The 22,653-nt window shown below is 38.4% G+C and overlaps 4 protein-coding genes and 1 long non-coding RNA gene across 9 annotated transcripts; 1 reads left to right on the top strand and 4 right to left on the bottom strand.

Annotated features, from left to right (window-relative positions):
• The first annotated feature begins 2,145 nt into the window (after nucleotides 1–2,145).
• Nucleotides 2,146–6,587, top strand: LOC120784257. Of its 2 annotated transcripts, none has more exons than XR_005706416.1 (4): nucleotides 2,146–2,570; nucleotides 3,125–3,149; nucleotides 5,940–6,073; nucleotides 6,215–6,587. It is a non-coding gene; the product is annotated as an uncharacterized LOC120784257 (long non-coding RNA). The 2 variants fall into 2 exon arrangements; XR_005706415.1 differs by having other exon boundaries at nucleotides 2,146–2,522; nucleotides 6,215–6,586.
• A 1,970-nt stretch (nucleotides 6,588–8,557) lies between these two features.
• Nucleotides 8,558–11,347, bottom strand: s100w (S100 calcium binding protein W). Of its 2 annotated transcripts, none has more exons than XM_040117875.1 (4): nucleotides 11,178–11,347; nucleotides 9,725–9,938; nucleotides 9,158–9,306; nucleotides 8,558–9,017 (listed from the first exon to the last, which is right to left on the bottom strand). In XM_040117875.1, exons 3-4 carry the CDS (start codon nucleotides 9,296–9,298, stop codon nucleotides 8,829–8,831), a joined length of 330 nt encoding a protein of 109 aa, XP_039973809.1. In that variant the 5' UTR covers nucleotides 9,299–9,306; nucleotides 9,725–9,938; nucleotides 11,178–11,347; the 3' UTR covers nucleotides 8,558–8,828. The 2 variants fall into 2 exon arrangements, with proteins under 2 accessions (XP_039973809.1, XP_039973810.1); XM_040117876.1 differs by having other exon boundaries at nucleotides 9,725–9,820.
• Nucleotides 11,348–13,789: 2,442 nt separating this feature from the next.
• Nucleotides 13,790–15,470, bottom strand: s100a10b (S100 calcium binding protein A10b). The gene is made up of 3 exons (XM_040117877.1): nucleotides 15,342–15,470; nucleotides 14,182–14,336; nucleotides 13,790–14,055 (listed from the first exon to the last, which is right to left on the bottom strand). Exons 2-3 carry the CDS (start codon nucleotides 14,317–14,319, stop codon nucleotides 13,897–13,899), a joined length of 297 nt encoding a protein of 98 aa, XP_039973811.1. The 5' UTR covers nucleotides 14,320–14,336; nucleotides 15,342–15,470; the 3' UTR covers nucleotides 13,790–13,896.
• A 1,339-nt stretch (nucleotides 15,471–16,809) lies between these two features.
• krtcap2 (keratinocyte associated protein 2) lies at nucleotides 16,810–19,051 on the bottom strand. Its single transcript, XM_040116885.1, has 5 exons — nucleotides 18,899–19,051; nucleotides 18,182–18,336; nucleotides 17,880–17,943; nucleotides 17,533–17,599; nucleotides 16,810–17,405 (listed from the first exon to the last, which is right to left on the bottom strand). The coding sequence occupies exons 1-5, from the start codon at nucleotides 18,900–18,902 to the stop codon at nucleotides 17,285–17,287; spliced, it is 411 nt and encodes a 136-aa protein (XP_039972819.1). The 5' UTR covers nucleotides 18,903–19,051; the 3' UTR covers nucleotides 16,810–17,284.
• Nucleotides 19,052–19,832: 781 nt separating this feature from the next.
• Nucleotides 19,833–22,240, bottom strand: tmem107l (transmembrane protein 107 like). 3 transcript variants are annotated; one of them, XM_040118136.1, is made up of 6 exons: nucleotides 21,942–22,240; nucleotides 21,751–21,850; nucleotides 21,551–21,618; nucleotides 21,373–21,473; nucleotides 20,477–20,573; nucleotides 19,833–20,291 (listed from the first exon to the last, which is right to left on the bottom strand). In XM_040118136.1, exons 2-6 carry the CDS (start codon nucleotides 21,835–21,837, stop codon nucleotides 20,222–20,224), a joined length of 423 nt encoding a protein of 140 aa, XP_039974070.1. In that variant the 5' UTR covers nucleotides 21,838–21,850; nucleotides 21,942–22,240; the 3' UTR covers nucleotides 19,833–20,221. The 3 variants fall into 3 exon arrangements, with proteins under 3 accessions (XP_039974070.1, XP_039974069.1, XP_039974068.1); XM_040118135.1 differs by lacking the exon at nucleotides 20,477–20,573 and adding an exon at nucleotides 20,649–20,745 and having other exon boundaries at nucleotides 21,751–22,240; XM_040118134.1 differs by having other exon boundaries at nucleotides 21,751–22,240.
• Between the last annotated feature and the right edge of the window lie 413 nt (nucleotides 22,241–22,653).

Raw genomic sequence — 22,653 nt, 5'->3', positions numbered from 1 at the left:
TATGCAGAAACTGTCACTGACAAGATGGCCAGACAAACAAACGCTTGGTGATTGGACTGTTTGCATATATTATTAACTGATAAACGTATTTTTACATGCTCAGGTACAGTAACATCCTCTTTGCATAATCATAAACTCCATATACACAGCAAAAGGTCTAGCTCCGTCAAAGCACCATCCATAAAAAGTAACCTCTGCTGCAAGCACTCTGTTCTGGCTGCAGCTGTTGAGTTTTTGTTGAGTATTTTAGGAGCTTTAAATTGTTCAAAAACCCACTGCCTGTTTTTGGATGTTAATTAAAAATGGATATCAGTCTGCCCTGTATGCACATATAGGTGTTTCCTTTGAAGGATGTAGTGACAGAAGTTTTGCGTACAAGCGACATTTCTCTTTAACTTTTGTCACATCAAATGGCTCTATGATGATTAATCAATTCTGCAGGCACAATCAGCCCGATCAAATTTTTGAAATTTCAGAGGAAATGCATGAAATTCTGTTGGTGTTTTGACTGTTGGACTGTTTCTGACCCTCCTATATAATGTATGATGTTATGATTTATAGGGATGAATTACTGTTTGTCAGTGAAGCATTTTTTGTTTCGATGCTACTGCAATGCGTGTTATTTAAGGAATTAAATTTATAGAATTAATCACCTGACTAATATAGGTGATGTAATTATTCTACACCTTAAATCATGCCCCTTCTTCTTTTTCGTCCCTGTTTGTCATTTTAGTTCTGTTTAGTTTCGCATTGAAATTCAGATCTGACATGTAAAATTGACAGTGATACCCCAGATGATTTTAATTAATTTGACTTTACAGCATACTCACAACATAGCCACCTGTGTAGCCTCTTGTAAAAGGGTGAGGTGTGCTCAGGTGATCCCTCTGGTGGGGCCTTCCGACAGGAAGATGAGCTCAACTGAATTAGACAAACTGTACTTGTATCTGCTCTCTGAGAAATTTCAGCTGCAGAGTAAATTTTACAGAAATTTTACAGAAATTTTACAGCTGCAGAGTAAATTCATTCTTCAAAGACAGATTTTGGGTGGAGTCTTATCAATAGTTGGAGGAGAAGATCAACATAATTTTCATCTATGTGTTCAGCTGAGACATATTCCAGCAGCACAAAAAGCAAGAAGCATGGGGAGGTTCACTTAAAGATGCTTTTGCTTCATTTACTTATTGGTAGTCTCCTCTGGTCTACAGGATAAATTATATGTCTTTGTGGAGTAGAATAGACATTAGAGTTAATGTATGCTTACACTACTTTTGGTATAACTTTGCTTCCTGAGCCAGTAATTTGGGTCCCTTGCAGAGCACTTATTAACTTAATTTGTCATAATGGGTTTACATAAACTATCTTAAAAATTCAGAATCTGGAAGAGGTTTCATGTCATTAAGTTCCCATATATTTCAATTTTGAATCAAAAGAGTTTATTTAAACTGCTGGAAGATATTCACTTTATTGCTTCAAATGGGAGGCACTAAAGAGAATGCAACAGGTGAGCTTTGGCTGTGACTTTCTAAGACCTTTGGCTGTGATTTAGTAAGTGGTGAGGGCAAGAATATCTAAAGGTCCTTCCCCAGGAACAAATTATAGTACCATCACTGAATAATTTCCTCCAGTGTTACATAACATCCTGCTATTATGCGGAGCCTGTAAACACAATCCTTCCCATTCTCTTTGGCCAACCACAAATGGTAAGTAAAGTGGTACATGAAAATGTCAAACTCAATATTATTTTAAGACAGCTCAAATACCATTGTTACTTGTGCTGCTTCTAGGCTGATAGCTGCTCTTATATACAGGTGCACTCCGAAAGTATTCAGACCCCTTGACTTTTTTCACATTTTGTTATGTTGCAGCCTAATGCTAAAATTGATTAAATGCATTTTTTCCTCTTTAATCTACACTCAATACCCAATAATGACAAGGGAAAAAAGAATTTTAAAAATGTTTTCAAATTTCTTAAAAAGGAAAAACTGAAATATCACATTGACATAAGTATTCAGACCCTTTGCTATGACAATTGAAATTGAGCTCAGGTGCCTCCCATTTCTCTTGATCATCGAGTCTTCCTAGAGCTGGCCACCTGGCCAAACTGAGTAATCGCGGAAGAAGGGCCGTGGTAAGAGAGGTGACCAAGATTTCAATGGTTACTCTGGCTGAGCTCCAGAGATCCTGTGTGGAGATGGGAGAAACTTCCAGAAGGACAAACACCACTGCAGCACTCCACCTGTCAGAGTTGCCAGATGGAAACCTCTCCTCAGTGAAAGACACATGAAAGCCCTGTTGGAGTTTTCAAAAAAGCACCTAAAGGACTCTCAGACTGTGAGGAACAAAATTCTCTGGTCTGATGCAACCATTATTGAACTGTTTGTCCTCAGTTCTTAGCATCATGTCTGGAGGAATCAAGGCACTGCTGATCACCTGCCCAGTACCATCCCAACGGTGGTGGCAGGATCATGCTGTGGTGGTGCTTTTCAGTGGCAGGGACCGGGAGACTGGTCAATAAAGAGGTATGAGGACAATTCCACTGTTTGAACCACAGTTCTCCCCTGAGCAGGGTAAGTGTGCTATCGAAACTTTTGAAGGATTCAGTTGCGAAAAGCGAACCCAAATTATTCTGTCAAAGAGTTTATTCAGTAATGCATAGATACCATAAAAATTCTGTGCACAAATGGCTCGGTCCGACTCTTTTGTGTAATCCTCTTTGTTATGGGTGTGCCCTCTGTGTTTTGTTCATAATAAATATTATGCAATAAATTCACTGTGTGTTGAAGGCTCGACAATTTCATCATGTTTCAAAAGATATTCTTTCTGTTTGAAGAGGATAAAAGAAGTTGGCTTTACCTCACACCATTGTTTTAAATTTACATACATGATCGCACAATTTGGAAAATGTTGTATTTGCTGTCTTCCAGCTGATTCCAGCCTTTGTGCCAAGCTAGAACATGTCATAAACATGTTGCACAGATGAAAACTACTAACTAGTATCTAGTAATTAGTATCTACTGTAGAACTGGCAGATAGTTTTCCTAATACAACTTAGGAAATACCCTACCTACTGTAAGTTTAAACCTACTTATGTTTAATCTTTGTTCTGTCTCTTTATTCCCAGCTGTGCGTCGGGTGCATCCTGTAAGGTAAACTCATGAAATTGATGTACTGTAGAAAACTGTCAACCTTATATTGTATATGTCACATATACATTTCAACGCTGAACTTAACTGAAATAGGAGGGAAGAAATCGAGAAGGAGCGACTTGTTAGTTACACCTCAGCCTAATTCAAAGGACTTGTTGATGGGTTGAGAATTTCATCGTTTGCTTTAGCAGACATCGAAGAGAGGACAAAACGTTTAGTTTAGGGTTGAGTTCATACCTTTCTTTTGATCTACAGACATGACGACTGAACTTTTTATATATCTGACTCCGGGTTCTGACTGGAGAGAGCTCACAGGCTTCAGAGCAGGTGTGTTCTGTTTATTCAGCTTGAGCTGGCTGACAGGTCCATAGAGGCGGTGCTTTCAAACAAATAGATGCAAATAGGCAAATATTGGTGTATTCATTCAAATAGATGTAAAGAAAGAGAGAAATGAAATGAGTTGTGGTGGCCATTACTTTAGAAACCAGACCAGACATTTCCAAGGAAGAAGCACCGACAGTGATATATCCATGATGATAGCCTAGCATATATAATATAACATCAACCGACCAAATAAACCCCCATAACTTGTACTAACTTTACCTTTTGTGGAGTTGATGAAAATCCACTTGAGTTCAATTTTTATATGTTATATAAAATTAGTTTTATGGACAGTTTTATGCCATCTGAAAAAAATGATTCAAAGAGGTTCCGATCTCAGCCATGCTTGTTTCCTTCCACACCAGTGACACTGAATACTACCACACATGCGGTGATTGCCATAAACACACAAAGATACCCACAGAACATTTTTTTACTTGAACTTTTACTGGTTTTTCCAACAAATAGAAAAATAAAGCAATATATTTTATCTACATACCAACACATGCATAGGCTGCAGAAGTGAATAAATGAGTGTATCCATATTTCTTCATTATTGACAATGCTTTAAAAGAAATTTCCAGCATTTTGGGAAACAATGTAAACTGTTGCCATAAAAAGTTTGAAAAAATTTCTTATCATTGGATACACTCTACACACACCTACAGTATAATAGTATTGGGTGTTTAAGGTACGTAAGTGGTATGTGGAATAGCACAATACACGCACATGCTCTCTAAACTAAAAACTCCATGACAAACTTCCATGACAGATAAACAGGCAAACATAATGCAGTCCCTACAAATTAAATTGGCTTTAGCACCAATTATACCACCAACTATACAGAAACAGTAAAAGCAACACCTGCACAATGTAATGTAGTCCAATACAAAAGTCCTTGTAATAAATACTTTATTTGTGAATTTTTAAATAGTTGATAATTGTAATGAAGCTGATTTTGCTTGTGGAAATGATTCTGTTTTCAAATAAACAGTAGTTTTTGTCAAGAAAACAGCAACATAAAGTATCTGACTTTAAAATGTGTTTTGCCATTAATGATTAATCAGCATGGGTGGCAAAAAATACATATTACAAGGAGAAATCACAAACCAATCCAAGCTAAAAACAAACTTTCAAAAATGTATTCTGCTATTATATATAAATATTGTACTAATAAAAAAATGAAATACAAAATAACTACAATGAAAAAGTGTTAACAAAAGGGTTAGCATTGGGGTTGCTAGCTAGTTCACTGGTGACTCTAAAGTCCCTGTTGGTTTGCATGAGTGTGAATGACTGATATGTTTACCTAGACTTTCTCCCTGTCCAGGGCATAACCTGTTTCTTACCCGATCTAAGATGGCATATGCTCCACTCTCTTAACTCAGGATTTCACTTTTACAAAGACAACCACACACACACACACACACCCATACCCACACCCAATGTCAAGTCAGGTAAAGTTTTATTTATGTAGCGCCAAAGCATAACAGAAGATATCGTAGGGAAGAGCAGGTCTAGACCGTACTCTTTACAATACTATTCACAAACACCCAGCATTCCCCCATGAGCAACTAATTGGTGACAGTGGCCAGGAAAAACTCCCTTTTAACAGGTAGAAATCTCGAGCAAGGAGAGAGAGAAAGACAAGCTCGGTGCATCATGGCAAGTCCCGTGGCAGTCTAGGCCTAACAAAGGCAAACATTTTCCCGTGAAGACAACACAAACCTGTTGTTCTGCTCTATCTATACAGTGTGGCACGAAGGGAATGGTGAAGCGGTTTTACTTTTGGGGCGTGGGCTGGACTTCCAGTACATGAGTCACCACGGGTGTTGCTTTGTATATGTATGTGTCCACGTGTGTCAGACATTGTGTGCCTGCTCATATAAAAAGAGGCTTTCTCCAGCAGTCCGATCTGGGCCAAAGCTGTTGGCGCAGATATGATCTCTCCTCACCTGGTGAACATAAACTCAAAGATGAGTACTGACGGAAAGCAAGACATGAAGGGAGAGAGTTTTGTGATAGGAGATAAAATAGGTGTAATGTTTTGAGGGACTGACCAGAACGAGTGCGAAAGAGCTTGACATGTGCAATGGAAATGGCAAAATATTGTCTGTAAACTGAAAGTATTATTATTAATATAAAACTTAAGAGTAATTCCTTACATTTACTAAAGCTTTATTCTGTGCTACTGCAAACACAAAATTGTCATAGTGTTGATTTTGTCCTTCTGGTTTTTACATGGTTAGCTCTTCCGTGAAAACATTAGTGGCATGAGAACAGACATTTCATTATTATCTGCAAAAATCTTTGCTAAAATTATTTTTTATTCATTCTGTATGTTTCAAAAGTCTGGTGCATCAATTCTTATTATCAGAAACCAATATCAATCTTTTTCTCCAATGACAGCTAGGGCTAGTATGGAACAGGCCATTCAAAAACATTGTGGATATGTTTGTGGAGTATGCTGATGGTGATGGCAAGTGAAATGAAGAGGAGGTACAGAAGCTGATGGAGAAGAAATTCAAAAAGCTGAGATTAAAGTAAGAGACTCAACACACTCAATTTACACGATAAAGATACAAAATGCACGCACATCTATCTATAACACATTCACCTGCTCACCTGCTTCATATCCTCCATTCGGATGCATTTCATGCTGTTAACTGTGACGTGTTCTCCAGGCTAAAATCAGCGCAGCCGGCTTTGACAAGGCCATGGGGAGGGTGGACAGGAACCGCGATGGGAGAGATCAACTTCAGAGAGTTTGCTATGTGGGTGTCTTTCATGGCCAAATGCTACTATCACAAGAAGACAGGCAAGGGCCAAGAAGGCGACGACTAAACAGAAGACTGGTGACACATGTGACGCTGCCTACACAGAAGCTACAGTAATTGATTTACATTGTTTCTGTGAATTGATTTTAAACATCTTGTCCCTTCAATGCAGGCTGAGAATGAATAAAAACTCTGTCGTTTCATTTGTTGTGGGCTTCTTTGTTTGTTTATGGCAATCACTGCATATGTGGTAGTACATGCCTTCTGGCTTTCTTCCCATCTGTTTTCAATGAAACCACCTATTTATGCATGTATTTACATCTATTTGTTTGAAAGCACCGCCTCTATGGACCTGTCAGCCAGCTCAAGCTGAATAAACAGAACACACCTGCTCTGAAGCCTGTGAGATCTCTCCAGTCAGAACCCGGTGTCAGATATATAAAAAGTTCAGTTGTCATGTCTGTAGATCAAAAGAAAGGTATGAACTCAACCCTAAACTAAAAGCTTTGTCCTCTCTTCGATGTCTGCTAAAGCAAACGATGAAATTCTCAACCCATCAACAAGTCCTTTGAATTAGGCTGAGGTGTAACTAACAAGTCGCTCCTTCTCGATTTCTTCCCTCCTATTTCAGTTAAGTTCAGCGTTGAAATGTATATGTGACATATACAATATAATGTTGACAGTTTTCTACAGTACATCAATTTCATGAGTTTACCTTACAGGATGCACCCGACGCACAGCTGGGAATAAAGAGACAGAACAAAGATTAAACATAAGTAGGTTTAAACTTACAGTAGGTAGGGTATTTCCTAAGTTGTATTAGGAAAACTATCTGCCAGTTCTACAGTAGATACTAATTACTAGATACTAGTTAGTAGTTTTCATCTGTGCAACATGTTTATGACACGTTCTAGCTTGGCACAAAGGCTGGAATCAGCTGGAAGACAGCAAATACAACATTTTCCAAAATGTTGTGCGATCATGTATGCAAATTTAAAACAATGGTGTGAGGTAAAGCCAACTTCTTTTATCCTCTTCAAACAGAAAGAATATCTTTTGAAACATGATGAAATTGTCGAGCCTTCAACACCCAGTGAATTTATAGCATAATATTTATTATGAACAAAACACAGAGGGCACACCCATAACAAAGAGGATTACACAAAAGAGTCGGACCGAGCCCTTTGTGCACAGATTTTTTATGGTATCTATGCATTAGTGAATAAACTCTTTGACAGAATCATTTGGGTTCGCTTTTCGCAACTGAATCCTTCAAAAGTTTCGATAGCACACTTACCCTGCTCAGGGGAGAACTGTGGTTCAAACAGTGGAATTGTCCTCATACCACTTTATTGACCAGTCTCCCGGTCCCTGCCACTGAAAAGCACCACCACAGCATGATCCTGCCACCACCATGCTTCACCGCTCCAAAATGAACTTTCCTTTAATGTATGGTCAGTAACGAAGAATTATAAAAAACCCATTTCCGCCAGGAAACAGTAAAACAGATTTTTGACTTTTAATCTCATAATTTTGATTTACTATGAACATTTTTTCCCCATCATGACAAACTTTTCATCTCTTTTCCCCTTTACTGGTGTTATTGAGCTTTCATAAAGAATATTTGGGCTTAGGTGAGGTAGAGATTACTGTATTAAAATATACTGTGCTAAAACATGCATAAACTTTATTTATTTTTTGTCTACTGTCTTCTTTTTTTTTTTTCATTATATGCCTCTATATGTCCCCCTAAGGAAAAACCATACCAAGAGGAAGGATTATGCCTAATTTATGCTTACACAATTTAACACACAAAATGTACAGGAGCTTTGCTTCTGGAGGCAGACCAAAATAGATTTACACACACATTTGTTAAGTATTCTGTATCTGGAAGGGGGGTTTAGTTCATAGAAACTCTATACATTTAAATTTTGAATGAAAGTAGTTCTTTTAAACTCACTTAAGTTGCATGAGAGAACATGATATGGTTGCATGGCTAATATTATGCTGTCAGATGCTCACTTCTATTGAAGATATTCAGTATTAAGTTATAGACAGACATTTCCTTTAATGAAGCACTGACAGTGATATGTGCACTGGAAAACACAGTGAGTGGTGTCTGCTGAATGTTTGATGAGCCAGTGCTTGTTTCCTTCCACAGCAACGACACCAGATACTTGGCAATGAAATATGCAGTGATTGCCATGAACAGCCAAGAAAGCCCTCAACAAATTAAATGTTATAGTTTTTATTCATTTTAGGTCAGTATTGAATGGAAACTTCATTGAAAACCAGGCTATGGACAGACAAAGACAATGAATATTACAGTTTGCGCACACGTCTATGACACAAGAAACAGGCTTGAGCTTCATGATAGATGTGCAAATGACTTGATAACAGCAGCATCTTTTTTCAAAGTAGGCAGTGTCACATATAACATCTACGTTGTGTATTTGCCATATGTATAAAATATTTAATATGTTATGGTGCTACAATCATTTTTAGGGTTTGAAATGAATCTTTAGTCCTCTTGTTCAACTTCTTGTTCTTTGCCCTTGCATTTCTTGCCTCCCTTGCCTATCTTCTTGTGGTAGTAGCATTTGGCCAGGTCACACACACATCGACAAAACTCTCGGAAGTTGACCTCACCATCGTGGTTTTTATCCAGCATCTCCATGGCTTCCTCAATATCATCTGCATTAATTTTACCCTGGAATATAGATTCTTGCAGTTAAATGATGAGCATGAAATGCACAAAAGCACGCGTGAATTTTGAATAAGAAGCAGGATAACATTATTTTTATGAGTAGATTTGCACATCATGTAAATTGAGCGTGTTGTGTCGCTTACTTTTAACTCAGGGCTTTGTACTTCTTGCTCCAACACCTTCTTTAACTCCTCCTTGCTTAACTGGCGTTTCCTGCCTTCATCATCAGCATACTCCAGAAATATATCCACAATGTTTGTGATGACCTGATCCAGACGGGCCATAGCTGAAGCTGGAAACAAAGATTGTTATTAATTTTACTGGTGAATTAGCAGAGAAGCAGGAGGAAATACTGTTTAAGTATACAAAATGTGGAAATTGAGAAAACAGTTATGAAGGTCTTTTCAGGCACTGTGTGGTTAGAGATGCATAAGCAAAGGATACAAAAGTCCGAGGTTCAAAATCAACCCTATATGAGGTTGCAAAGTGTTCAGAGGTACCTACTTTGTAGTTGCACAGTATACAAGTTTAGTAAATGCCATGAAATACTCATTAATAATATTACCAGTATACAGACAACATTCTCTCACTTCCAATGCATCTTTCAGGCTGTCTTGCAATTCATGCACAGTATCTGGATTGAAAGCTACTATTTTCACTCTTACCACAAAACTCCCTCTTCCCACATCTTGTTTTCCATCAGAACTCACCTTAAAGTTCACGTTCACCAGCTGAGGAGGGATCAGGTCTGTGTCCCCAGCTTGGTCCCAGATGAGACTGTTGTCAGACTGAGGGGGGAGCCTCCTCTTAAAGAGTAGACACATACTGTTTAACTCACACACAGCTGGGGTGATTCATTCCTGGGTAATGTGCCCCACTCCACCCAAATTATTCTCTCCTGCCTCGTAGCTGTGCCATACAATACTGTAAAGAGAGTACATTTATTAATTGCTGATGGACTTCTTTCATGTTTGTGCTGTACAGAGAAAATGCTTGCAGTTGTTGACACTCCTTACACGCAGATGGATTAGACCAGTTCAGGCAGGAAAAATCCTGTCTTTCATTGACGGGCTGCTCAGTGTAGCCCTCTGGAGAAAATATGACAGTAAATGGAAAGTTACACTGAGGAAGTTTCATTCCAGCCCAAAAATGGTGCGTTTAACTCATAGCCATTTGTGTGTGTTTGTAATCTGTGTCCAAGCATGTCTGTTTTTATCCTGTTTGCACTACAGTTTTGCTAATGTTCCATTATAGCAGGGCTCTTTCATTTCCTATTTGCAGTGTTTTAGAAGTTTTCCAAAGTTTTGTCAATGATGGAGACTACAGTATATCAGTATCAGTCTATAACTACCATCACCACATTATTATTTTTTATTTTAACAACTCTGGTTTTTAACAGTTAAGAAATATACAAATATAGCATTATTTCTTTCTACTTTTGGAATCATGTTAAATAAACTTTGGAATGCAAGTTTATAACTTAGATTGATCTGTGGTTGCTGAATAGATACATGTACGTCTGCCATCATCAAGGATCACAATGGAGACAAACTGATTACTTGATTTGTCTATTCTCTACACTTAAGTGTATCTGTGAATGTTCTACTTTAATTCAGCTGAACTAAATAAAATGAGCAGCATTTAAGCGTCTGCTGCAATACTGACTGTGTCTGAACTTGTTTGACTCTGACACAAGTCACTCCCATTCATCCTGCTCAACTGTTATGTAATTCGTTTTCCTTTTTCCATTTCCCTGTTTCATGGCAGCAGAAAGGCTGAATTCTCCTCTTCACTTCCCCTCTCTTGCCCTGCCTTCTATGGGTCAGTTCAGACCATATTACTTTGACTTATTGAATACTATCAATTTCACCTTGCAGGGGAGGGAAAGAAAATACAGACGGAGGATCATGTGGTGTAGATTTCAATAAAGAGTTCATCTTTCCACACTCTGCTGGTTGGGGTATGAGTTACAGTTTCACTGCTGGAGAGGTTCTGTAGCTCTGCAGTGGTAAGTCTGCATCACGACATGCATACTGTATTAGAAAGGTTACCTAATAAATAGAAATAGCTTTGAACTCCCTTCTTAATATTTGTTAACCATCTATTGTAACTTTTTTTAAGACTGATTTTTAAAAATAAAAAAATAGCAAAGGAATTCCTCACCAAATGCAGATAAATACTCTGGAAGATATGACTAAATTTTCTGTCCAACACCAGCAGTCAGCATCACCTCCATGCAGGTGAATCAGTGTAGAAAATCTTGTTGTATCTTAAAATCTGGCCTGATACCCTGACTAACCCCTGCAACATGAACTATTATAGAACAACGTCCTCCCTCGTTGAGTGGTGGGGGAATACTGAGAGAGCTGCCAGACTGTCGGAATGGATTTTAGGGAGTTTCAGGACATCTAGCGGCCAATTTAGGACTATACAAGACCTCCTGCTTAAAGGACCAATTCACCAGTTTTATCACCAACTTCAGTACTTGTTAAAGGCTGGTATATTTACTAAGCAATGACCAAAAAACTCTCACTGTTATTTGGTGAAGAATGATTAGAAATTAGTATCACTGCCACCTTCTGGTACCTTGTGGTAAACCAACTGTTTTCCATTTCCGGTCCCCCAGAAACTACTCCCTAAACAACAGCTCTGTTTGTTGGAAAGAATCTATGTTTTTGATAAAGTCCGGTCAGGTTTTTTTTTTTTTTTAATTTAAGACAGCACTGATACAGAATTCCAAAGGTTTTCAAATGATGCTGTTTAAATTTTATTCAACTACAGTCCTTTTGCAAGCTGTCATAGAAGTCATGAAGTGACAGGTTGAGAAACACAAACCTGAGACAGTATGATGCTGAAATGATAACAATAGCAACAAAACCAGCATGCACAAGACAGACATCAAGCATAAATAATGCAAAGTAACAGGAAAAAACAAAAACAACGATGCATCAGTATTATAACCACATCCACTATTCAGTGCATGAAGCCATGCATAGTAGTATAGAGCGACAGAACGTAAATGAACAATACTGTTATTAACCACACTTCACACACATTAGCAATACAGACCAATAAAACATATATAAATTAAATAATTTATGTATTTTATAATCATAAAAATAGTCAAATGTTCTGTATTCAAATGATTGACTTGGCATGATTTAACACTATTCTCCTTGGGCTTTAGTTTGTGTGTGTGTACAACTGGGACAGTCCTTTGCGGTTTAGTATCTTTTTTTGGTCAAGTAGTAGCAAGGTTGCACCGGCAATTTAACCTCCTCACCTGCCCAGCTGAACTACGCGGTGCTCCAGTGCTCCAAATCATTTCTCTCATTCTGTTATCATGCATTAACTCCTTGGTTATGGATTTAGTTGCTACGAGTGCTTTTCTTGCTTGTGGTGCTGACAGTATGTAGTCGCATCTTTTTGTTAAATGTGTATCCTCAGCATACCGTCCTCACTGTACGCCTGACTGTGGTCATGGACGGCATGTTTGAAAACTTCTTCCATTAGACCTTTTCCATGGAAGGACGGGCGTCCATTTAGCTTCCTCAGCTTCAGGGTCCTGGTGTTGTGCATGCTGGGTCGCGTTCACACTGTCGTGGCTTACTGGGACACCGGAATAAAAAAAGAGCTATTAGTAACATCTGCTGATTCTGCTATGACAAGTCAAAATGTCTGCTGTGAAAAAGACCTAATTAACACTCCCATAGCATACTGGACAAATCGAGTGTCTATTGTTTTAGACTGATTTGAATTTTTACTACTTTTACAGCATTACAGGCATGGATCCTTGCTAGATTTCTCTGTCCCGTTTGCTGTCTTTTCACACCCAGATTGCTAAGATGTGCTGATGGATGCCAAATATCCCACAAATCAGTGAAGAAAAGACTGAAAGTACAGTCAGAAACATTAACTTGTCTGTAAATGACTCCCTTGTATACACATACAACAGGTATATAGGCCTTATGAAAGTGTTCTTCTTGATTGATTGTTGGTCAGTCACCTTGTGCACTGCAGTGTACCGCATCTTTTGGCTCCACTTAAACATTGATTCAGCATTTTTATATAAAGTAATTTTCCTACCTACATCTGTGGATTTCCATGTTGGTTGATGCATTTAGAGTGAAGTCCCTGCAGGTACAGTACGTTCAAACCTGGGTTAAGCCTGCCAGTACCACATGTGTGAGATAAAAGAATGTGCCCATCAGCTGAAAACCCAGGGGAATGAGCGGTTAGGTTTCGAAACTGCAGGAGGGTCATGACAGAAACACCACCAACTCCAAAAAAACATAAACCTTCCAACTCCACAAAATTTTGTAAGCACTTATAAGTTTGCTTGTTTGGCACAATCCCTACCCTAACTCGTGAACTAATGACATAGAGGCAACCACCCAAGTTCAGGCCTTGGAGCACATATATCTGACACAAGCGTATTCCCATATCGAACGATTTGCATACTGTATAAAAACTGTTTGCCTTAGCTGAATAATCAAGCAGGATTTATGAGTGGAATTATGTAGATCAGATGTGAAGTCATCAATATTCACAATACTTTCTGGAGGTATTTTTCTAGCATTGGCAGAACTCTTCTAGACTAAAATGGTTCCAGGTGTTCATAAAATAGGTGGCACAGACCATTAAAAAAAAAAAAAAAACAACAAACTTTAGCAACAATTAAAGCAACCAGAAGACAGCGTCATCAACATTTAGAAAGAAAAGAGTATTTTATACAAAATAGACTAAGAGAGTAATCAGACAAACAGAAGGTGAAATCTTGTCAAAGGTAGTTTTACTTGTGAATCTGGCACGTTTGTGCTACAAACTTCTCTTTCTCAAAAAAAAAAAAACAACACAATTATTTCCCACTAATATTTGCCCATCACTTCTTGCCCTTCTGTGCATGGAGCACGTAACACTTCTCACAGGCCATTGAGAGACCGACAACGAGGGGAATGAATTCTTCAAAGTCCAACTTATCATCTTTGTTTTGGTCCAAATCTTTCATGATGCAGTCCACGACATTGGGGTTTTTCTGGCACTGAAAGAGAGTTACCGAGAGACAAGTACAGGATTTAAAGTTAAAGTAAGTGCAATAAGTTACATATGCACATTGATGGGTACTGAGGATAGAGATCAAATTTGATAGAAGTCAGAGGATCCTTACTGCCAAGAAGGAGGGTAACTCATTCTCAATGAGTTTTTTCAGTTCTTTCTTGCTTAAGGTCTTCCCATCGCTGTCTTGACCGGCATAGCGGTGGAAAACCTCAATCAGGGACTCCATGCTTTTCTCCAAATCAGTCATGGCTCCAGAAATGGATGCTGAAAGGGGAAAAGACAAGTCTTGAATTAAATTTCACAGGATATATACTTTTACTTCCATATAGTTACCTGAGAGCTGTTGTAAGTTACTTCGCAGAATAACATTTTACATACAGAAAAGCATCAAGAATGATCATCTGCTATAATTTCAACTACCAAGCAATTTATAAAAACAGGCTTAGACCTCAATCTGCACCTGGACCACTTACAATATTCAAACAGCTTGCTTTTATATATTAGAATTCTATATATTGGAATAGGAATTAACTGAAATAGAACTTTCTATTATTTTTCAACTTTTACTTGTGCCAAATGTATAACTAACTTTTCAAGAATGACTAACATTGAGGCATTGCTACATTAACTTTTGCAAAGGATAAGGCCGCAATCAAGCAGGAAGTTTCAGTCAGTACTTCATCCAAAACTAACACATTATTAAGGGATGATGTCTCTGTTGGTTTACTGGCACTGAAAGCAAATTCTTTGGATATTAGCCATCATTTCCTGGCACACTAACCGAAATCCTTATCTTTAGGATCCCACTCTGCTTTTCCCTCTGCCTCTCCCTTCAATTTGCCTTTTTTTTTTTTTTTTCCCTTTTGGCTTGAGCTTCAGAAAAAAAAAAAAAAAAAAAGTATACATGTATAGCTTACGGAAACTAAAGACAAAGAAAGAGTGAAATAACTTAAGGGAAGAATAACAAACAGAGGGCCAGTCGCTACTTGTCAGAGGAGTAAAGTGCTACGTAATGCGCCAACAACGCACATGCCCACCCCAGAAAACATGCTGGTGTTTTACAGATTGAATTTAAACTTCGGAAAAAAAAGCAGCCTTTGCATTTAGCCTACAAAAAGCCTCAAGCTACATCCAGCATTTGAGTTGAAAAATCTTTAGCCTCAAGAGGAAATTGTCCGTTTTGTGCATGAACTCAGGCAACTTTGAAAAGAACACGAGACAACAACGAAAACCGAGGAGCAAGTGTGCAAATAATTATAATGGGCTTACCAGGTCAAGGAAAGGCAGAGACGGTGCGTTGAGAGTCAGTGAAGAGTGCAGGCCCTCACTGAACGACTATCCAGGAATTTATTGTCAGCTAGGCAACGCCCATATATGATGGGAGGGAGAGGGAGGGCAACAGGAGGCAGAGAGAGAGAGAGAGAGAGAGCAAATACCATCTCTAGCCATGTTTTCCTCAAGACTGTCACCACAAGACATACAGAGATGAATCCTCAACTTTCAGATGTGACACGCTTTCTGTTAACACCATAACAGCTGTTCAAATACTTTACCTCTTGAGTTTTAACACGATGTCATTTCTGAGACAGAGATGTCCAGCACCAACTCCCATTCCCATATCTAGAAAAATTAAAAAAAAAAAAAACCCCAAAACAAAACAAAGCCAAAGACGACGTGTCTGCACATCCAAATCATGTTCCAAATTTTGGCTCAAAATTTTGTTGCAATGTTAATCATCATCAAATAATTAAAGTGACAACAGCACAGCTAAATGACTGAAAGCAGTCAAATAACGCACACATCTTCATGTAGGATGCTGGGACATGTTGACTATAGGCAGGCCTGGGACTTTATAATAGACTGCCCGAGTCAAGATCTTTTGCCAAAATAGTGATCTTGGCTCCTGTGGCTTCTTCTGATCCAGCCTCCTATCACATGTATTTCCCCTAGATATATTTCACACACACAAAAAAAAGTTAAACAACTATATCAAATAATTTGTAGTTTCATTCCAGGCCTTGTCTGATTACAAACCCGCCAACTCAGATGAAACGGATTTAACACTTTGATTAAAATGAGATCGGCAGTTAAGGCATATTAAACATCCTCTTTAAAGCCTTTATTTATCTAATGAAGTTTCATTCTCATTGTCAGGAATGCCCTGTTCACACCGACATAGTCACACCTGGAAGCGGACCAGAACAACCGGTCTGATCTGTTGGCCACTGAGCAGCTCCTCTGGAACTGTTGGGAGTTTAAGACTTGCTCATTATACCATGGTTTGAAGCGTGCGAATACTGGTCAAGCCCTTTTCCCTAACTTTTAGGCTACCACTGCCCCTTTAAAAACACACATAAAAGCAAAATAGAGCAAATATGAACAAACCAAATCTACAAACTATAACAGAATTTTCGACATAGGCCTATGTATCTAGTTACCTTTTATCACCTCACAAAGTGTCACCATGACAGGATAAGAATAAACAACCATCATCTTCCCTCATTGAGGAAGACAGGGGCAGCATGTCTGGCCCAGGACCATGAAGCAGCTTTGGTTGAGTTCATTTTTTCATTTTTGTTGGAGAGGAATCCAAGCATGTTACGGTTTCTCCCTGCCTCATCTTTCCCTAAACAGTTGTCCATTAGCTCACAATTCTAAGATAGCACCACACCTAAACAAACAAATAGACTGACATTTGCAAACTGAATAGGGTTTGACAGACAAAAAATACATTCAATGTCTTTTACACAGTTTAATTACAAAATGAATTAAACAAAAGAGCAACTTGACGTGCTGATGAATTTACAAACAACATGATGGGATGTATGAATCTCTTTGCAACCAGTGTAAAAACAGTGCTGAGGAAAAGGTTTTTAATGGAATGTAGATAACTGTTTAGCTGTATTTTATGGCCGTACATACTGTATACCAAGAACACTTCTCCATGATTCAAATTTGAGATCACTGTTAAAAAAAAACAACAAAAAAACAATTTCGTTATAATGGTTACAAGCCCGTAATCACTTAAATGATGATCAGTTTCCAAGTAGTATTCCCAAACCAAATTTTTGAAAAGTCTGTAGAAATACACCAAGGGTCATGGATTGAAGAAATTATTGTGACAAAATAGGCAACTGCTGTGTTGCACTGGCCATCAGCACCTGGATAACATTGACTGGTTAACTGGATTCAAGTGAGATCTGTAAGACTCATCAGTTCTTCCTCTTGCCCTTGCTGGCAGCCTTGGCTGGTGTTACTGCGGGAACAGCTGCTTGGTAGAGGGCGGCAGATACTTTGTTGATGTAGTACAAGGCGAAGAGGGAAAAGATAAGGCTGGACAAGAAGAAAGACAAAGCAATGGAATACAATTAAAAATATAGAATACATCTAGTCATTAGTTTAACTGTGTTGCATGAAGCTGGAGTAGGTATTTGTGCTCTACAGAGGTACTGTCACTTACCATGTGGTGACACAGACACGGTGTACCAGACCAGAAGCAAACAGGGACAGGCACAGGCACACCAGAACTGGAAGATGAGAGAATGAATAATGCTAGTGAGGAGCACAGGACTTATGTTATGGCCTTTTTACAGATAAAGATTTACATACTGTTCATAAGACGGTATACTAAAATCACTCACCACATGTGTATTAAAAGGGTTAACTTCTATCAAGAAAAGGCTGGCATGGCTATGTTTGGATATGCTTTAATAATCAAGAATGCTAATGTTTCTGTGTAAACTGAGCTGACATTAGGCTAAAAAACACACTATGCATGAGTTTTATTTCAGTGCCATCACAACTTACTCTCTGGGAAGATCTTGGCTTGGAATCCCTTCCCAAAAATCAGGTTTTCCAGATTATTAAATGCCTGGAAAAAACGTTAAGGCTGGATACTACATGATGGCATTCATTTCTATCAATGTTACAGACCTTCTTTTTTTTTAAACTAATGCTACACCGTGCTGGGGTTTTAGTACACAAAGTACAACACTACTAGAGGATGTTAAATAACAAACAACTATCTTAAACAATGCATAAAAATAATTAACAGGAATCCTATAACATGGATTAAAGCAGTTCAATCCTTAATGCCACCAAAAGGATACAGTGAGGGAGCAGATGAAGAGGACTGAGCCCAGGAAACCTCCCAGGATGGTGAGCCACTCAGTAGATCCCAGCTGCTTACTGAACATCTGCATCCCAGCAAACACCAGCACTGACAGCAGACTGGACAGCACTAGAGAGGTGCCTGTGTTCACCGCTACAAAAAGGCCAGGGATACAGTATCATCCGAAAAATATCAGGCTAGTCCACTTATCGGAGTCAATGGTATTTCATTGACAAAAACTTGACTAGATACAATAAGAATTACATTGAGCTTTTCCTAATAAGAACAGGTTTCAGCTTGAGAGATTTGTTTTCGGATAGTGAGAGCAGGTGCTTGGAAGACTTTTCTGCATGGCGTCATCATCTCAGCTACAATATCAACAACTCTTTCTAACGTAACGCCACGTCAGTGTTCGTACACAAACGTTTCCGACACATAGCGGTTAGCTTCATGCTAAAACAACCCCCGTTATCAAAAAGAAGCCCCTGCCAATATAAAGCTCTACATACACAGTAAAACCAAGAACGGATATTGTTGCTGTTTAAAAGAAGTGGCATGGAGTGGACATTTCTGCTGCTATCAGTCACCTAGCATAGCATATTTCTGAACGTTAGCTTTACCGTAGAACTGGACGCTAACATCTTAAAATATCTATGCAAATACAAACTTGCTTCGTAAAATTGCTTGGCCAATACATTTATCATGCAAGACATACCCATGATTCAATGTTAAATTAGAGTCCTTGAGATGAAACAGAGGTGAATTGGATTTAATTTCGGTGAGCCAGCGAGATGTACCGGCTCTAGGAACTAAAAACCTCACCACCCGGTCTAAAAGACAGGTGGGACTAGTGGGCGGAGACAATGGACTCTTCTGCTTCATGTCATAGAAACTCCATATTTGTCAGTTTTGACCTGGAAAATATTCCCCTCTTTTCAACACTACACAAGTTATTTTTCTGCGGACTTTCCCTGTAGGAGAATCTGGTCTTTGCAGTTATTTACATATAACGATATGTTCCTTTGTCTTTACAAAAGGAGGTTGTCCAAAAAGTTACAAAAAAATATCCCTAACAAGATTGTTACCACTCCATGGCACATAATGATTCAGTAAGACTTCATTCAAACATTTCTATTCTGTAAACTACTTAAAAAAGGAAAAAGAACAACAACAACAAAAAATTCTGGAAGATGTGATACTGTGAATTTTCTTTTTGTACATTAAAACCACTAAACCCCACCGTAAAAGAAAGCTGAGAATATGTGCTTTATCTATAAGGTCTTTATTTAATTATCCTTTCTTCCATTGTTTTTGTTTCATTGTGTATTTTAGTGCTATAATTCTTCCTCTATATATTGAAACATTTGTGTTATTTAATAATATTTGATTGACTCATAAATGTATTAATGTTTGCCAACTGTACGTGCCTTTGCCATTCTGTACACTCAACTTTTACTAACTGACCATCCACATGTTTGAATGGACATTGGATGAAGACCATAGTTGTGGTAAGGGTCTGATAGGCTTGGTGAACGAGACAGTATTTGTACACGCACTGTGAAAAAGGTGTGTCTGGGAGGCAAAAATTGACCGGAGTGCCAAAAGGGTTCAGAACAAAATGAAAAGACAACCATTGACAGTTTAAAAAATAATTTGTAAAAAATGTATTTGAGATTTAAGTAGCATTCTAAGATTTTTCATAGAAATTTGACAAACAGACAGAGAACGACAGAAAACCACATCAATGTTTACTGACAAATAAGCACTTATTTCTTGACAAAGTTACTAAAAAATTGCAACTGACATTCTGGTACATGTCCTTTCTAAGCTAACCACTCAGACATGTTAAAAATAAACACAAAAACACAAATATTCTTTTGCATCTATATCATTTAAAATATATAAAAATATAAAAAAAAACATTACAGAGGGGGAGTGGCTTGTATATTCCTTTGATGTTTGTTGGTTTTGCTGTTGATGCACTTGGAAGATGTCAATACCCTCACTCTTTTATAGCACTTGACCTCACGACTGTCTTTCATAGTGGCTTCTTCTTCAGACCAAAAACAGCTACAAACAGAAGAATCTCCACAAAAGCAGGTAACACACTAGAGAGAGACAGACAGAGAGAAATGTAGGGAGAAACATTAAGGACATAGCCGCAGTACAAACCTGCATGTGTGTTCATACTTAATAATTACTGATACTAAATTTTTTATTCTTTGTCTCTCTGACTTTGCTGTCTTTACTACTGCAAGCACACGCACACACATGCACACACATGCACACCAACCTGCAGACTGCAAAAATAACCCAATATGTCCAGCATTCCCACTTCTCAAACACAAAGAAAGACAAGGAGACGGATGCGCTGCAGTGGACAGCCAGTGCTGGGTGAAATAACTGTCAGGGAAAAAACAATTTTGGAAAAATAAACACACAATATTAAGTATATATACACTAACCTGCAAATGGCAAGGATCCACCAGTAGATGTCACACTGCCACTGCTCAAATAGAAAGAAAAGGAGAGCCACTGAGGCACTGGCATGGACTCCTGTTGCTATTGTAGGCAAAGAGGCAAATATACAAAGCGTGGAGTCATGGAATTGTAACTGAAGACCAGACTGACTTTTTAATATCACTTATTTCTTTCCCTTTTTTTATACTTTGATATATTTAGAGGGCTTCTCAAGAGATATTTAATTTGGTACTAATTTTGTAGCTTATGACAAGGCTTCTAGGCCAAAATGAATTGCTACCTTCCATTCTCAGTCCAGGAAGAAGACGCCTGTGCAGTTGCTGCTCTTATCTTATGCCTTATCTTTTTTCAACATCTCAGTAAAAGTGCACAATTATTTTTTAAAAAGATGATATTATTGGCATTTTTGCATTTATTGTTGATAATGAAGAGTCAGACAGGAAGCAAAGGGGGAGAGAGGGGTATAACCAGCAATAAAGATCACCACCTGGAATCAAACCAGGGACACTGCAGTTATGCGGCCTGTGCTGTGACCAATCACCTACCATGGCACTCAATGGGATATAATTTTAGACAAAAACATATTTACTACTGAGCTCCCCTGTTGATGGATATTAGTTTCTGTTCACCAATACATATATCAATAATATTATCATCATATATCAGTTATCATCAGTGAAGGACCCCCTATGTCACTGTGAAGGATACACAGGAGACCTTGGCTGCAGTTGAACATGGACACTCCTGAGAAGAACCCAGCCAACTCTATAGCAAACAGACCAAGGGTGACAGCCAATGCTACCACCAACCTGAAACAAAGAGACACGTGTTAGAGAGTGTGTTTTTCTTACTTTGTATGTGTTATATTTGTCAAACGTTTTCTTACTTTTTGTCTTCACTGTTGTATTGCTCTTGCGTGAAATCCAAAGGCAAGCAAGCCTTTACGTTGTTTTCCTGTAAAACCAAACGTTACAAACAGTTCAGCAAGAAAAACACAAGACGAGTGATTATTTGTCAAGACATAAAATCACATTTAACTTACCACAAGGACTTGGAATACATTAAAATGTTGTCTTTGTCACTCACCCTCGACCAGAAGATAGTGATAACGATGACAAGGTGAGCTATGATGGTGAGAAACCGTGCTGGAACGAGACTGCTGACAGCCGACATGCTAGGGCTGCAACTATTTACTCAAAGGCAGAAAACGTGTGAATTAAAATACACTACGCAACTAGTGCCAGGCATGCAAAAAGTATTCTTATTTCGTTGTTTACCGCAGTTGGGTTTTCCCAATGTTAAGTTCCAGTGTTTTATTAATTTAGCAATTAGCTACGGTACGATAATTTAGTTAACTTTATCCGAGACGAACACAAACAACATTGCTCGAAGTTAAACTTAAGTTAAATGCGGATAAACTGATTTTAGCCAACTGTTCGCTCCTTCGACCAGCATTAATGTTCATTAACTACAATACACACGAAAGTCACGTTGATGCTATTAACGCTAAAGACGGTTGCTACAACAACCGCCGAGTTGGTGCATTCTTTATAACTGACCGGGCGAGCAAACAACATTCAAAGGTTCCGAACACGGACGACAAATTGAGCGAGGACTCTTCGTGTTTTTTTTTGGCCTTCAAATTACGCAACACTGCCATCTAAAGGCAACGCGAAAAACTGGGCCACAAACAATTTGGCATATGGAAATTTTAGGTTACGGAGGCACACGAAGAACCCCCGAAAAAAAAAATCAACGACCAGGAGGCTGTTGGAGGGAAACTGGGATGAAGCACGGCGTTTCAAAAAAAATACACTGTTCTTATAGTAAATATCCTGCATCAAATGTTATTATACAAATATTATGATTACACCTGGCGTGATGTTTTCGCAACATCAGATATGTATAAATTAAAATAAAATAGCTATTGTTGTAATTAAATACCAAGAGCTATTCTAACAATGTAACATGTTGATAGTTCCTTGGCCA

Source organism: Xiphias gladius, chromosome 22 (assembly GCF_016859285.1).
Source record: "Xiphias gladius isolate SHS-SW01 ecotype Sanya breed wild chromosome 22, ASM1685928v1, whole genome shotgun sequence".
Classification (NCBI taxonomy): domain Eukaryota; kingdom Metazoa; phylum Chordata; class Actinopteri; order Istiophoriformes; family Xiphiidae; genus Xiphias; species Xiphias gladius.
The sequence above is the reverse complement of the archived record's forward strand: the minus strand, read 5'-3'. Positions and strand labels throughout refer to the sequence as shown.

Excerpts from the sequence above, each read along its gene's own strand:
- s100w (XM_040117875.1), bottom strand. The coding sequence starts at position 9,298 with ATGGCCCGTCTGGATCAGGTCATCACAAACATTGTGGATATATTTCTG. Across the intron at positions 9,018-9,157 it reads TACAAAGCCCTGAGTTAAAA|GGTAAAATTAATGCAGATGA; the intron begins GTAAGCGACACA and ends TCTATATTCCAG.
- s100a10b (XM_040117877.1), bottom strand. The coding sequence starts at position 14,319 with ATGACTGATTTGGAGAAAAGCATGGAGTCCCTGATTGAGGTTTTCCAC. Across the intron at positions 14,056-14,181 it reads AGTTACCCTCCTTCTTGGCA|TGCCAGAAAAACCCCAATGT; the intron begins GTAAGGATCCTC and ends ACTCTCTTTCAG.
- krtcap2 (XM_040116885.1), bottom strand. Across the intron at positions 17,600-17,879 it reads AGCCAAGATCTTCCCAGAGA|TTCTGGTGTGCCTGTGCCTG; the intron begins GTAAGTTGTGAT and ends CTCATCTTCCAG. Across the intron at positions 17,406-17,532 it reads CGTGTCTGTGTCACCACATG|CCTTATCTTTTCCCTCTTCG; the intron begins GTAAGTGACAGT and ends CTTCTTGTCCAG.
- tmem107l (XM_040118135.1), bottom strand. The coding sequence starts at position 21,837 with ATGTCGGCTGTCAGCAGTCTCGTTCCAGCACGGTTTCTCACCATCATA. Across the intron at positions 21,619-21,750 it reads TCACTATCTTCTGGTCGAGG|GAAAACAACGTAAAGGCTTG; the intron begins GTGAGTGACAAA and ends TTGGTTTTACAG. Across the intron at positions 20,292-20,648 it reads TGGATCCTTGCCATTTGCAG|TGTGTTACCTGCTTTTGTGG; the intron begins GTTAGTGTATAT and ends GTCTCTCTCTAG.